The sequence below is a fragment of the Schistocerca gregaria genome, chromosome 7 (genome assembly GCF_023897955.1).
Source record: "Schistocerca gregaria isolate iqSchGreg1 chromosome 7, iqSchGreg1.2, whole genome shotgun sequence".
Classification (NCBI taxonomy): domain Eukaryota; kingdom Metazoa; phylum Arthropoda; class Insecta; order Orthoptera; family Acrididae; genus Schistocerca; species Schistocerca gregaria.
The window spans coordinates 464,939,889-464,955,995 of record NC_064926.1 but is presented as its reverse complement, the minus strand read 5'-3'; the positions used below and the strand labels follow the sequence as shown (position 1 = coordinate 464,955,995).

The following is a 16,107-nucleotide window of genomic DNA, read 5'->3' as shown; positions in this document are numbered from 1 at the left end:
CTTTATATACCACCAGAGAAACATATCAGCTATGGAAATGTTTCCTCCTCCTACTGGTATAACCTAGACTGTGGAAAAACATAGAATACGTTTGACAAATCTATGATCATCTAGTTACATCCTGGATATGTCATGCTAAATTTACATGATTTTCCTTGACATTTCCATTGAATCTGAGTGATTTTCACTTAAGGTGTGATACTGAGTTATCAATTTATTGTTTTGAGTCCATGAAAGCCATTCCATGAAGAAACTACAATTAATTTTGTCTTTTACTGCACAAATTACATGTCTCAGTCACCACTGGGGCTATGAGGGAGAGAAAAATGATGCAGCTGTTCAGTTCAGTAGCTGTGAGGTAAGGTGTTCGCAGTGTGAAGTGTAAGATACATCTTAGTTTTCAGTTCTATTCTTGATGGAGACAAACTTTTGCATTTTCTGTGACAGAGTTACATGTAGTCAGATTGAAAATAAATAAGATAAACCTTAAGGTAGTATAAGGTTGAAAGACATTATATAGCACACCTGATAAATTCTTCTCTTCTTCTTCTTCTTCTGCTGGAGTAACTTTTAGTTTTATGTGAACACACAATTGTGGTACAATGATTTGTTAATTAGGTCTACTCCATCTACCGCAATTCCCTACTACGCGAGTATGATAGTCTGTTTTGAAGCCCAAAGTGCATAACATCTTATTAACACTTGTGTTACAAATACTTTGTGTTTTATTATGATAGATTTTCATCCTAAAGTTATCATGCCAAGTTAACACATTTATATTAGTGCAGTGCATATTTTATGGTGTTTTTCGATTAGTTTATTGAACACAACAGCAAAAACAAGAGATAGTTCAGAGTTAAACCATGTTTGAAACATGTTTCGTTTGCAAAGTAATTTTCTTCACTGCTTATTATGTGAAAACAGCTGAGTGTAGGCGGGCTTCTCAAGCAGGAGCAACACATTATATAGCCTACTTGGCTGTTTTTCTTACAATGTGACTGTAAGGCATCTAAGGTTTTTGCAACAAATGGCAGCTGCAATGGACAGTCTCCTGGGGAGCAGTTCGTAATACACAACACCCTTTTTGTGCCACCAGATGCAAAATCTTTCACTTGCACTGCTCTTTACTTGAGAAGATGTCTTTTGTTAGAGCTCAGCCATTCATTTTCTCTCAAGAACTTAACATAAAGGCACCGTAACTCGTCACCAGTATCAATACTGCACAGGGATGCTCACTGAACAAACTTATGATGTTCAAACAAGAATGTAGTAATAGTCACCTCTTTGAGTTTTATTGGTTAGAATTAGGGCACATGATACACCTACATCCAATTTCTGAAACTTGCCTGTTGAATGTAAATGTCAAATGAAGGTTACACTGTTGCAGTGCTTCATATGTCAATTATCAACATTTTCTGAATGTGGGAAATCATTTATACAGGAATGATTTTTCTTTATACAAGAAATCGTTTTCTGATGTGACTGACTTAACACTCACCCCTCACACAATACAAATGCTTCAAGCATCTCTGTCGCCTTCACTCCTCTATTAAACCCAAAGCGAGCAATATTTCACAAATATCTGACATCCTTTCACCTCAGATTATATATTGTAATGCTTAAACAATGTTCACAAGTTCCAAATATGCAAAATACAATACTAAAATTTCAAGAAAAAAAATTGCAATTGATAAATATATTCACATTGATCTACTCGACAAGACAAATAAACATATGGAGCTTGTATAACAACCTAATTATGTTTCAAGTACCTTTTAACTGTGACTGTAATGCACACACTTCACTATTCCTCAAATTGGATACTGTGCGAGCAATGTCTGCACTACCGTGTTATTGAACAGCATTCACTTAGTTTATTGAAGTTATTTTGCATGATAAATTGAACTAAAATAATAAATATTTTATGCAACAAATGCTAAAGCAGAAACGTGTTCTAGATGTGCCATATTGTTATCACCTGAGCAGACACCTTCTGGTTTCAGGTGGCCACTGGTGAATGGCTAATGGTCGCTTTATGGAGAGGAAACTAGCATAAATTGTTTGAATCTTACTGCACTATATGTTTCACATGACAATGTTACAGTATAAAGTCAAGTGGTGGCATGTCAGTTCGAAATGAGAGAGCAGACAGGGCTGTGAAGAAGAAATCAGCCAATTGCATGCTGACCGACCCCCCTCCAGGACGACAATGCGACGACAGCACCCTCTATGCAGAGAGGGCATAAGCGCCATGCCGAATGTTTGCAGCCCACTTCTACAGCAGCAACAAGATTAAACCCTTCAAGACCAGCGACTTAGGAATTGTATATACTGAAGAGATTTCTTATTTGTTGTCGCCCTTTGCTTGCAACACTTCTGTGTCATTGTCATCGATTCATTTCAAAATACACCTCTTTAACATGATTTGCTTGAATTGTTGTCTAGCGATCCGAGAAGCATGTGTCCTAGGCACCCCATATTTGATGAGTAGGCAGGATACAATAACAAAGATGACCCAAGGTATCAACATGTCTAATACATTTTCATTCATACTGTTCTTCCTAAACAATGGAACTCACCTTCCCATCATCTCCACCAGTCACAATGTGCTGACCATCAGGGGAGTACGAGAGACATCGCATATTGTTGAAATGACCTTGTTGTTTCATAATGTAGGTTTCACTTTGCCATTCCCATACTAGCAACTGTCCAAGTCCTGGGCTGCCAACTGCCAACCAGTCACCCTCTCGATTTAGAGTGAGGGCTGATATTGCTGTATCTATACTGAAAATGTACAACATCTAATTGCCTTGTTTCCTAATTATGAAACACAAACAGAAATACGCTATTTAACTAAATGTTTACTAATCAGTGTAAACTATTGGCTGTGTGCAATAAATGCTTTATTTAGGAATGTAGTGAGTAAACAAGCTTTACAGTTTACAAAACTGTAAAAATTACGTGCAAGGAAAATTGGGAAAAATAAATTACCCTCACTTCACATTCACTTTCAATTGTTACTCTTATAATCCATGCACTGCAAAAGCTGAGTGTTGTATAATTAATTGAAGGGCATCAAGTTTCACCTTAAAGAATGTATAAGGTTGACATCAGGAAGCTCATGCAGTAGAAATGCACCAGTGGAATATCCTGTAACTAGAAGACGAGTCTTGCGGTGGTAAGTAGCAGCAGTAAGCCTGACACCGAGCTGCCCTTTAAACTCATCACAGAGGTAATGCCTTCCTAGTCTTGTGTAGAACAGCTTCTCAAAGTCCTGTGATGCTCTTGTTTCACTTGACAAACTGCTTTCTTCTGTAAAAACAAACCAAAAAGCATGTATGTAAGAAGATGCCTCCTCCCTCCGAATGCATAAATGTTATTTAAAAGTGTGAGTGTGAGTGTGTGTGTGTGTGGGGGGGGGGGGGGGGGGGGGACAATAAGATGATTGACAATGACATAACTGTGCCTAAGGTTTAATGAAACTGTCAAAAATGTAAGAATTTTTTACCATGATTATGTGCATCTTATGTGGTTGTTTCACCGGCCCTTTCTCACCATAAACCAAGTGACTTGCTTGATCATGTCCCGGATAAAGGTTCTCTATTAAAATGAGTATGCTGATTGTTTCAAGGCATTCAGTTAGTTAAGATAATTATCTGTTTTTACCAACTTATTAAAGGTAGCTTATTTGTCAAACAGTGGGCATCACTAGAGAAATGATGCAGTTTTATTGTTGAAGTATTTCATTTCCCTTGTATTCAGGGAGCAAATATTTGATTTACAGTCACACCTGATTCTAATGGTCATTGTGGCAGCAATTCTGCTGTAAATTCATCTCTCTCAAACAGAAACATAAATAACACTTCAACACAAGAATAAAGTAGCACACAACAGCACAGATCAGTATTAATGACTACTGTAAAATCGAAACTTTCATGGACGGATATGTCACACTTATTAAAATATTCTGGGCTATTAATGTCATGGTTGGATGAATTTCTTATTGAAGCCCAATGTTTCATCCCTGTCTGCAGAGGACATCTTCAAAGAAGGCAGTATCGGTTTTGAACGACTGATGCACACCCTGGCACACTAATAACTGAAGTAAAAATTCCACTTTTTGCATGATCCTGTGCAGAGGTGTGGCGTCACATTTTGAATGCTCGAGTGCAATTGGCTGTTGTCCAATAGTGCTATTGCCCTGTGGTGGAAGACTGGTTCACCTCATCTTCAGCACCGGAATCCAGATGTCATTCAGTTTCACGTCCTACCCCTTCTGATGAGAATAACTGGGGTGTTCAAAAATTTGTATGACCTCTCTGAATAGCTTTTCAAAAAATCCACTTGTGGCTGCTAGTGCCAGTATCCTACAAAATCAAATCCATTGGTCTCCTGCTTGCAAAGAATGTCCTGCAACCACTGAACTGCATTTCTCCCCTTCTATAGTTGTTCTTTTGTTTCTTTTGTTCCTTTAGTTGTTTTTCGACTTCTTTTAGTAGCACCCATGTACACATGTCCGCACTCCACAGCATCCTGTAAATTCTTGCTCCTTCTAGCAGTTTATGAGAATCCTTGGTTGACTTAACGTGTTCCTGTATCTTCCAGGTGGAATTTGTAGATTAAAGTGATATTCCCTATTGTGAAGATTTTTCCTATGCATCAGTAACATCCTTAATGAATGGCACAAAAACTTTGGATTCCTGAGATGTCTGAATATATTTTTCCAGTTGACAGTTAGCATCACGAAGTAGCTGAACTACTGTACACCTATGGAAAGTTTCTACATATTGCAGTTTGTCACCTAATGTGGCACATAAACATGTATCAGCTCTGATCATTTCTTACTGAATGCAACTAAGACAGGAGTAAAACTTTTAACATACCATTATTTGCTAGAAAATGAAAGCAGAGACACTGTACCTTTTCTCCTTGGTGTATCATCTTCGGAGCCACTTTCATCTTTAGTTTCTCGCAATTTTTTTTGTGGAGGTTCTCGAGCCACTAAGTTGTCTATACCAATGTTGCATTCCCAAACACAGACTTGTCCATTGGAACTAACTGTAGTTAGGTCTAAAGAATTATCCTCAAAAAAGCAACCCACCAGGGAATCTGTGTGGCTACCCAGCGAGTATGATTGAAAATTTGCCAATTTTTGTAGACTGTACAATTTTGTTGACATATCCTTTGAACCAACAGCCAGAATCCTGCAAAAAATGTTTTATGAAACCAAAAGCCAATAAACACTTCAACAAGAAGAACTTTAGCAAATACAAAAAAACTGAGTAAAGGATGTGGCCTGTATGGGAAGAGTAATGCAAAGCATTTGTTAATGTTGTTTCTTTATGGTGGTGACTGTGTAAAAGTACCCTAAAAAGAAGGTCTGCAAGAAAGAAAGTAGGAAGAGAGTAAAGGCCTGAGACAGGCTTGTGGCTTAGAACCAAAGAGACCAAGCCCTGTCACTGAAATCCTCATTACTGCAGAATGTGGGTCAACCAGAGGTTGGCTTTGATGTGGCAACCAGCTGTCTTTCACTGTGACCAATACCATGTTGTCTCAAAATATAGACTTCCCAATCCACAGGTGCATTTACCTGTTGTGTTCTCCCACTGAGATCTGAGGTAGCAGTGACAGATTGATTTGCCATATCAGCAAGCACACAGTCATGGAGTGGAAATCAAGCAAACAGAAAAACTTACCATGGAGGTGAAGAAGTACAATTTATTGTATGATAAAGATGATGTAGGTCAAAAGAACATTTTGAATTGTAGAAGGCCAAAACAAAGGGCTGTAGTGCTGAACAGGATTTAAATGGTAAATATTTTTGCAAAGATTTTAATTTCCAAACATGCAATAAGTTACATAAAAAAAATGGTGAAGCACATCACAGTACTACCGTATTTACTTGAATCTAAGCCGCACTTTTTTCCGGTTTTTGTAAAAAAAAAAAAAAAAAAAAAAAAAAAAAAAAAAAAAAAAAAAAAAAAAAAAAACACCTGCCACTTAGAATCGAGTGCAAAGCGAGCGGAAATTCTGAAAATTGTTGGTGGGTGCTGCCACAACTTACTTCTGCGTCGAATATATGTAGCGCTACACAGGCATGATTTATAGATAAATACTGGTGCCAAAACCCCCGCGTCAGTAAATAATTTTTTTTTAAAAAAAGGTGGAAGACGAGCGTTTTTCTCCACCCGAGTTTCGACCACTGCATTTTCGTACATTATCCAACAAAGTAAATACAAATTCCGTATCGTTCATCTTCAAATGTAGCAGCATTTCAATGTACTACGAAAACCCAACTCGCAAGACTGTTTGGGATGTTTGCCAATTTGGCCAAGATTGCGTTCTGAATTTTTTTCCTATCTGTGAGAAGAGATAGTTGCTAATAGGAACTTTTATAAATTGTGAACCACATGCAGTATTCTCGTCACCATAAGAATAATACGAATATAGACATTTTTCGATGTATTGTTACGTGTTTGCTGCTATCTCATTTAAATCCTGTCTGCCTAATAAAACACGAAACTAGAGTGAGACAACAGCAAACGCGGAAGAATATACATATCATGTCATGTTTATATTCGTATTATTCTTATGCTCAACAGTGATACAATCAGAAATGAAGCATGGCAATTGACTAGATTTTTAAATCTAAGATGACTAATTTCTGTGCAGAATGTAATGTACTAAAGAGGCGTCTGCAAAGATTTTCAAATGGAGAAAATTTTTCGCTAAACTCTCGTTCGGAAAATCTATCATACGCAGTCATGATTTGGTTCTTGTTGGTCATTATCAAAGAAAGCAGCAGTGTAAGTAACAACAAATAGCAGTCTCTTGCCATTGTTTCGCTAATGAGACGATTTCTCTCTCTTTATTTTAATTGTAAGCGGTGGTAGCGCGCACAAAAGCAAGCCATACCACGAGCAGCGACAGGCCGTAAACACACACTATCAGAATGCGACAAACAATACATGGCACAGTACAGTAATGCATTTTCAGCTTAGAGTGACGTAAACACCTATAACAAAGAAAACTGCTTTTATCAGATCAAAGGAAAATAAGCAATCAATTCAAACCAGATGAAGCACGTGAAAAAGGAAGGGTAACCATATAAATACGGACGGAGAGCCTGACGCATAGCAATGGCTACCTGGTAAAGCTTAACTGCTAAGCTTACAACTCGAACCAAACTTCTGTAGCTGTATCGTCATTCATTCGACCTAAATTGTGTCTCATACTACAATGGACCAACTTTGTTTCGATTTGGAGATGCGGCCTAAAACTTTTCTCTCCCCTTGAATTTCGAGTCTCAAATTTCAGGTGAGGCTTAGATTCGAGTAAATACGGTATGTAATGGAAATTAATTAGTGCATCTTACAACTAAAAGTATGTCATGGGATAATGATATGCACACATACAGATCAGGCTTTATCTCTCACCACAGATAACACAGTGACCAACAGACTTCACTTAATGACCAAGAGCAGTGGCGTTTGCATAGAGTTGTCAGTGCTAACAGAAAAGCAACACTGCATGAAATAACTGCAGAAACCAATGTGGGACTTACGATGAACATAACCATTAGGAAAGTACAGCAAAATTTGGTGTTAATGGGCTATGGCAGCAGGCAGCCGGCTTGGGCACCTTTGCTAACAGTGCAACATCACCCGCAGTGCCTCTCTAGGCTTGTGACCACATCGGTTGGAACCTAGACGACTGAAAAGCTGTGACCTAGTCAGACGAGTGCAGATTTCAGTTGGTTAGTAGGTAGGATTTGAGGTTGCGCAAACCCATGAAACTGTGGGCCCTTTCTGTCAACAAAACATTGTGCAAGCTGGTGGTGGCTCCATAATGGTGTGGAAAAAGTTTATATGGAATGGAATGCGTCCTCTGTTTCAAATGAACCTATCACGAACTGGAACAGGTTATTTTCAGCTACTTGGAGACCATTTTCAGACATTCAGAGACTGAATTTTTATGGATGAGGATGCTCTGTCTCACTGTGCCACAACTGTTTGCAATTGGTTTGAAGAACATTTTGGACAATTTGAGGGAATGACTTGGCTAGCCAGATTCCCTGACATGAATCCCATTAAAAATTTATGGGACATAATTGAGAGGTCAGTTTGTGCTCAAAATCCTGTACTGGCAACACTTCCGCAACTGTGGATAGCTATAGAGGCAGCATGGCTGAATCTTCTTCCAACAACTTGCTGAGACCATGCCGTGTCAGGTTGCTGCACTACGTCAGACCACATGAATTCCGACATGCTACTAGGAGATATCCGATGCCTTTTGTCACCTCAGTGTAAATTGTGTTGGAGCATGACTATAACTGCAAGTACATAAGCAATAATGTGATCATAGAACACCTAAATAGAAAGAACCACCACCTTTTTTGAAATTTGACTTTATGTAAGGCAGTTATGTGTGCTATTTAAGTGAAAATTGTCTAGCCCCACAATGTATTCCTAATGTTGAATTATTTTCATGCTTTCTTCTTTCATTTACAGCTGAAGAAGTTATTCCACACAATAATTCCACAGTGCAATTTAAAACAATACTACCAATCTCTTGAGAAATGTCTTTGGCACAAGTATGTCAGTGCACCAAAAACTTGTTGTACGTTCAGCAGTTGCAGACCGTAAAGAGTTTTACATGCTGAATTACGTACGGGTAACACTAAAATAGAAAAAATGTTCTGTTATTCAAATTCGATACTGCTAGTAATCTTCAAAAACTTCCCTTTACTGAAAATGGACACAGCTTACCATGAAGTTAATTCCATAATGAGGCAACAGAGTGCATTTCTTGGTGGTTGTGACAGGTTCGGTTGGTTCTGTGTTTCTACGGCTCAGTTAATTTCTTATGTAGTTGTATAAAATATTCCACATTTCATAGCGTTTTCACTTTACTGTCTAGTAAATGTCGAGAGTGTCTTATGAAAATGTGACTGTGCTGTTGTCTTTGTAATTGTATGCAACTTTGACAATATAGAAAATAAAACGTGGCAAGAATGATTCATAAATTTCACAGGATGAATACTAGAGAACTACATAATACAACAGAAATTCAGATTTGAGTGAGAACAACAGTATATCTTAACACTATCACATCCTCAACCAATTTTCACAATACATGAAAATACTTGCAAAATGTATCTTAATGAGACATTTCTTCAATACAAAGGCAATGCCACTGCCATAAGATCCTCCTCATACTGATATCATGCGCCCAACAAACTCCCTTCTTTGTAGTTAGCGTTTCACAGCACTAATGAATAAGTCGGTCCTTGTCTGAGTTACCCATTTATGCACAAAATCTGTAACTTATACCAAAAATTTAAAGAAATTGCACAATGTAAACAGGCCACATCACTCGCAAAAAGATATTGTGTCGTACGTGACATCAAATTGTCTTCTGCCATGATAATCATGCTAAATGTGCAAACTGGTAATGCGATTTCGACCTCATGACTGAGTGGTTTTTATCAGGAAGTATTTGTCAAGTTATAGTTGAGATGGTGTAAGGAGATCTCCGACAGCTTGCAGCGCTGTTGATAGCTTTCAACTGTGCAGAGCTTATGGCTGCAAATGAAAATAGTTGCCATCTACAGAGCTACAACACTAAGGTGTTGCTATAAAGACGTTTACAAAATTGCATTTTGTTATTGGTTGAGGAGGCCTGCAAAGCTGGTGTGCCTAGCCCACTGTATCTGTCAAGGATCAACTTACATACTCTAGCTGTAGCTCTGTATGGCCGCCCTGTTTCAGGTTTTCCGAAAGCATATATGATTTTAGGAAAATGCTGGTACAGTTGCTTTTGCAAGGCCACAGCCGACCATATACTTATATAGTTGTGTGTACGCATAAGGCATGTTTTTTTTTAAAAAAAGGTCAAACATCAGAAATAGCAGTATCAGCAGAAGGAGCACACTGCCACTACTAAGTGCATCTAGTGGCAGGTTTAGACAACAAACTGTTCTTAACATCATGCACAACCTCTTCATCAGATTAGTGACAACGAAAAGAGCTTGAGGAACAATGTATGATTATGGAATTTTGCTATGTAGTTGGCAAAAATTTTAGAAACACATTTAGATTGCTTAGTCAAGAACATGGGGAGAACTGTACAAGGTGAACACAGTGCCACATGTGGTTTAAGAATTATGAACACAGCAGAAAGTCAATCAGAGAAGATCCCAGACCCAGACAACGTTCCACATAAACAGCTTATGATGATGATGTGTTGTGATTTGTGTAAATTTTAGTTTAACTGTCCCAAAAACTGCTGACGAAGAATGCATCACTGTAGGATCATGTTACCAAATTTTGAGCGACAAACTTGTGATGCACAGTGTTGAAATATGTACTGCATTTGTTGACTGGCCCATGTCATAATCAACGAGGAACTGCTTGCTACTGCAAATGGCAACAAAAACATCTTTAAGAAGATCACAAAAGGAAATGAGAAGGGGGTTTATCACTGTGTTGTTGAAACAAAGGTGCAGTTACTGCAGTGGGTATGCGAAGGTCCTACCTGTCTCACAACAGACGCCGAAGTCCAAAGATCAAGACAAGTGCTGGTCCCAATTTTTGACTGCAAAGTCACTGTACATCAGAAATCTGTAACACCTGGTCGAATGGAAAAATAGAGAAGTCTACTATTGAAATTCAGCGCATTTGAGGGATGTTGTGTGCAGGAGGCAGCCTGAATTATGGAAAAACTAGACTTTGATGACACATTATGACAATGTGCTAAATCACCCATTACTCCTCGTCTGCAGCTACATGGTGAAACAACAGCCACCTGCTGTGCCCCATCAACCTTATTCTCCAGACCTAGTCCCAGCACACTTTCCCCCCATTTTCCAAGCTCAATGCCAAACCATACAGGAGACTCACAACAATGTGACAAGAATCCTAGACAGTGTGTCCCAAGATGCTTTTCAAAGATTGGAAAAATATCGGGAAAGATTTAATGACAATAGAGGAGACTACTTTGAGGGTGACAGTGCTGAAAATGTAATAGAATGAGCAATAAAAATGTTATGAGCAAAGTTCAGTCTTTTACTGAACACACCTTGTATGCTGGAGCTATTTATTCTCATTCTATTGTGACAACAATATTTAGCAAAAACAGACATAATGTCTTATGGGATAACAGCAATCAGTGATTTTATAGTGTTACTTAAAAACCGTCTTGATTGCAAATTTTTTATTCATATGACCGGTTTCGGTTCATTCAGAACCATCTTCAGATCTGTAAAAATAATGATACTAATTTACTATTTCACCGAAGCAAATCTTTTTCATCCTATCTAATCAACATCAAATGTACCAGAGCGTACCTGATATTTCAGTTACAGGAGTAACCCATCTGAAGATGGTTCTGAATGAACCGAAACCGGTCATATGAATAAAATAAATAAAAAAAATTTCAATCAAGACGGTTTTTAAGTAACATAACAATATTTAGGTTATCACTGCGAGATTATCTCTGGATGAATAAATGAATGAATACACTCATATTTTGTAGTGTTTCTAAAGCTAAACTATGAAAAGAAAAGGATACAGAATAATATTTTGTCCTTACGAATGCACAAGTGCATGATTTAGACGTCTGAGAACATGAGAAAACAATAGTGTAGGAGTTTACACAAACTACTTTTAAAACACTATTACTAGTCCACCAAATGACATTGTGGAATATGACTGTGTATCTTTCAGCATTTGGCTGCATGTAAATTATGACATGCTTTTGAAAATCACATTCAAAATACAAAGGGGGAGGGGGGTGGGGGAGAGAATGTGTGTGTGTGTGTGTGTGTGTGTGTGTGTGTGTGTGTGTGTGTGTGTGTGTGTGAGAGAGAGAGAGAGAGAGAGAGAGAGAGAGAGAGAGAGAACAATTCACTATACCTGGAATCAGAAGCCCACTCAATGCATGTCACATCATCAGTTGCATCATGAAAAACTCTTTCCATTATAAATGGATTAATGAGACCAGCTAGGTTATCCGGTGATCTGTAAATAAATACTGCAACAAATGACAATAAAAGTGAAAAATATTTATATTATTGTGAATTATACATTCAAATAATGTAAAACAGATTTACACATGACTGCATATTGTCATAAATCAACCAATGCACACTGATGCCAAGAATTTTATTTCTGGCTGTGGGGCGGCACACATCACATATATTCCTGCTTTCTTCATCTGGCAGTACTTAACTTCCTTTTCTTACCAGAGCCAGTCGTCGTATTCAAATGCCTTATTTTAATACACCGACCTTTTATTTTAAAAGTGGCATAAATCCACTCTCTTAAAACAATTACGGATCACATAAATTACACAACATTAATCACAAATTATGAGAAATTTTATTTGGTCATGAAGCTCTCTTGTTGAAGTATCAAACAAAATTGTATTCACAGCTGTTTGTAGCATCGGCTGATAAGTAATACTTCATATATTAGTGTACTGCTAGTTGCATAATGGGTGGAGTCGAGCGTGATCCGGTGATGGTACACGTTGCCTGAAATCCTAAAGTTCCATATTTTCCAATGAAACTTTTATTTTAAAAAACAAAGGAAACAAAACCAACAAGGTCGACTTACAAACTGACAGCCAGTACGATGTACTTTTTGAAAACTGTTCGAATCTCACTAGAATTTTTTTTAAAATTTGAATTCTAAGTTTATTATAAAATTGTGATGTTAAGTGACAAATATTAAATCATAATCTCTCACAGAAGAAGGGGGGGAGGGAGGAGGAATGTGAAAAGAACTGTTGAAAAGACCAGTCTTCATAAATATCTTTCATAAAAACAAAACTTACAACAAATATAAAAGATGCTCCAAAAATTAACAGTGTCGATAAATTTAAATACACTCCTGGAAATGGAAAAAAGAACACATTGACACCGGTGTGTCAGACCCACCATACTTGCTCCAGACACTGCAAGAGGGCTGTACGAGCAATGATCACACGCACGGCACAGCGGACACACCAGGAACCGCGGTGTTGGCCGTCGAATGGCGCTAGCTGCGCAGCATTTGTGCACCGCCGCCGTCAGTGTCAGCCAGTTTGCCGCGGCATACGGAGCTCCATCGCAGTCTTTAACACTGGTAGCATGCCGCGACAGCGTGGACGTGAACCGTATGTGCAGTTGACGGACTTCGAGCGAGGGCGTATAGTGGGCATGCGGGAGGCCGGGTGGACGTACCGCCGAATTGCTCAACACGTGGGGCGTGAGGTCTCCACAGTACATCGATGTTGTCGCCAGTGGTCGGCGGAAGGTGCACGTGCCCGTCGACCTGGGACCGGACCGCAGCGACGCACGGATGCACGCCAAGACCGTAGGATCCCAAGCAGTGCCGTAGGGGACCACACCGCCACTTCCCAGCAAATTAGGGACATTGTTGCTCCTGGGGTATCGGCGAGGACCATTCGCAACCGTCTCCATGAAGCTGGGCTACGGTCCCGCACACCGTTAGGCCGTCTTCCGCTCACGCCCCAACATCGTGCAGCCCGCCTCCAGTGGTGTCGCGACAGGCGTGAATGGAGGGACGAATGGAGACGTGTCGTCTTCAGCGATGAGAGTCGCTTCTGCCTTGGTGCCAATGATGGTCGTATGCGTGTTTGGCGCCGTGCAGGTGAGCGCCACAATCAGGACTGCATACGACCGAGGCACACAGGGCTAACACCCGGCCTCACGGTGTAGGGAGCGATCTCCTACACTGGCCGTACACCTCTGGTGATCGTCGAGGGGACACTAAATAGTGCACGGTACATCCAAACCGTCATCGAACCCATCGTTCTACCATTCCTAGACCGGCAAGGGAACTTGCTGTTCCAACAGGACAATGCACGTCCGCATGTATCCCGTGCCACCCAACGTGCTCTAGAAGGTGTAAGTCAACTACCCTGGCCAGCAAGATCTCCGGACCTGTCCCCCATTGAGCATGTTTGGGACTGGATGAAGCGTCGTCTCACGCGGTCTGCACGTCCAGCAGGAATGCTGGTCCAACTGAGGCACCAGGTGGAAATGGCATGGCAAGCCGTTCCACAGGACTACATCCAGCATCTCTACGATCGTCTCCATGGGAGAATAGCAGCCTGCATTGCTGCGAAAGGTGGATATACACTGTACTAGTGCCGACATTGTGCATGCTCTGTTGCCTGTGTCTATGTGCCTGTGGTTCTGTCAGTGTGATCATGTGATGTATCTGATCCCAGGAATGTGTCAATAAAGTTTCCCCTTCCTGGGACCATGAATTCACGGTGTTCTTATTTCAATTTCCAGGAGTGTATATTGGTGAAATAATACAGAAAAATTACTGTAACGAGGAATGGTTAATGAATTCAGGGCAATGAAGGTGGAAAAGGCCTTTCAGTTGACACAAGATATGTACTGAAAGTGATCTACTTTCCTTCATGCAAAGTTAAGCCCTACTTTACAATAACACAAACAGAATGTTTATACACGGCCGACTCCCTGGATTTTACTAAGACACGAGAAATAGAAAATATTGGGGGAAGGGGAGACCTTGTATTTACCGTTGCGTATTGTTATACACAACGGTAAATACAGGAATAATAAGATCTGTACAAGAAAACTGAACAACTAAAGCTAATGACAAGAAAATGGAATGATAGTTTACGACTATCTGGTTCAAATGAACGAAAATAGGACCCCTAAGAAAATTTTTGAACATGTCAACCGCAAAAAATTTCCCAGTTACATTTGGTTTCCTTCTTCCATGAACCAAAGACCTTGCCATTGGTGAGGAGGCTTGCATGCCTCAGCGATACAGGTAGCAGCACCACAGGTGCAAGCACAACAGAGGGGGCAGACAAACGTGTGGTTTCTGAAAAGAGGCAGCAGCCTTTTCAGTAGTTACAGGGGTAACAGTCTGGATAATTGAATGATCTGGCCTAGTAACATTAACCAAACCGGCCTTGCTGTGCTGGTACTGCAAACGGCTGAAAGCAAGGGGAAACTACAGCCGTAATTTTTCCCCGAGAGCATGCAAATTTACTGTAGGCTTAAATGATGATGGCGTCCTCTTGGGTAAAATATTCCGGAGGTAAAATAGTCCCCCATTCGGATCTCCGGCCGGGAACTACTCAAGAGGATGTCGTTATCAGGAGAAAGAAAACTGGCGTTCTATGGATCAGAGTGTGGCATGTCAGATCCCTTAATCGGCCAGGTAGGTTAGAAAATTTAAAAAGGGAAATGAATAGGTTAAAGTTAGATATAGTGGGCATTAGTGAAGTTCGGTGGCAGGAGGAACAAGACTTCTGGTCAGGTGACTACAGGGTTATAAATACAAAATCAAATATGTTTAATAATGAATAAAAACATAGGAGTGTGGGTAAGCTACTACAAACAGCATAGTAAATGCCTTATTGTGGCCAATATAGACACAAAGCCCATGCCTACTACAGTAGTACAAGTTCATATGCCAACTAGCTCCGCAGATGACGAAGAGAGTGATGGAAAGAAATTATTCGTCGCAAGGTACACCCCAGGTGTTACATGCTTCACCCACGTTGTTGAATGTGCCGTCCCCCTCCATGCTGTAACCTCCCTTTTGCGTTTTCGTGTTCTGCATCAATGGGAAGAGGAGTGGTTGGCAGTTTCTGACAATAAGCTGCGTCTGGTAAAGGCCACTACGCGACCATGGCGTACGTCCTACCAGTCATACAGGCGGGATGAGGTTCTCCTCACTCGCCTCCCCATTGGACACAGTCCCTTCACGCATGGTTTTTTACTCCGGCGGGAGGACCCCCCAATCTGCAGTGCTTGTGGCGTCCAGATTACTGTCCGCCACATTTTACTTGACTGTCTTTTATTCTCTGACCAGAGGGCGGTGGTTTCCTTGCCACCGGATTTGCCTTCTATTTTGCAAGACGACGCAGCGACTGTGGTTAAGGTCTTACGGTTTTGTGTCCTGTCCAATCTGTTGCCTCGGATTTTAGGGAGAAGGTTTTAATGTGCTGCTGGGTGACTGGCTCACCCAGGTTTTAGGTAAGAGGTCCGCCAGTCACGATTACCTCCTTGTTTCCCTTCGGTATCTGTTCTCTTTTCCTTGTGTTTCCTTT

General features: G+C 40.2%; 1 protein-coding gene across 2 annotated transcripts in view; it reads right to left on the bottom strand.

Annotated features, from left to right (window-relative positions):
* Positions 1 to 16,107, bottom strand: part of LOC126281487 (periodic tryptophan protein 2 homolog) — a 93,053-nt gene that overhangs the window by 54,361 nt on the left and 22,585 nt on the right. The window contains exons 5-8 of one of the 2 annotated variants that reach the window (XM_049980486.1): positions 11,916 to 12,033; positions 4,921 to 5,204; positions 3,087 to 3,312; positions 2,580 to 2,784 (exon numbers count right to left, since the gene is read on the bottom strand). In XM_049980486.1, coding sequence (XP_049836443.1) covers positions 2,580 to 2,784; positions 3,087 to 3,312; positions 4,921 to 5,204; positions 11,916 to 12,033 — 833 coding nt within the window. The remainder of the gene's footprint in view (positions 1 to 2,579; positions 2,785 to 3,086; positions 3,313 to 4,920; positions 5,205 to 11,915; positions 12,034 to 16,107) is intronic. The other variant, XM_049980487.1, reaches the window with a different exon arrangement.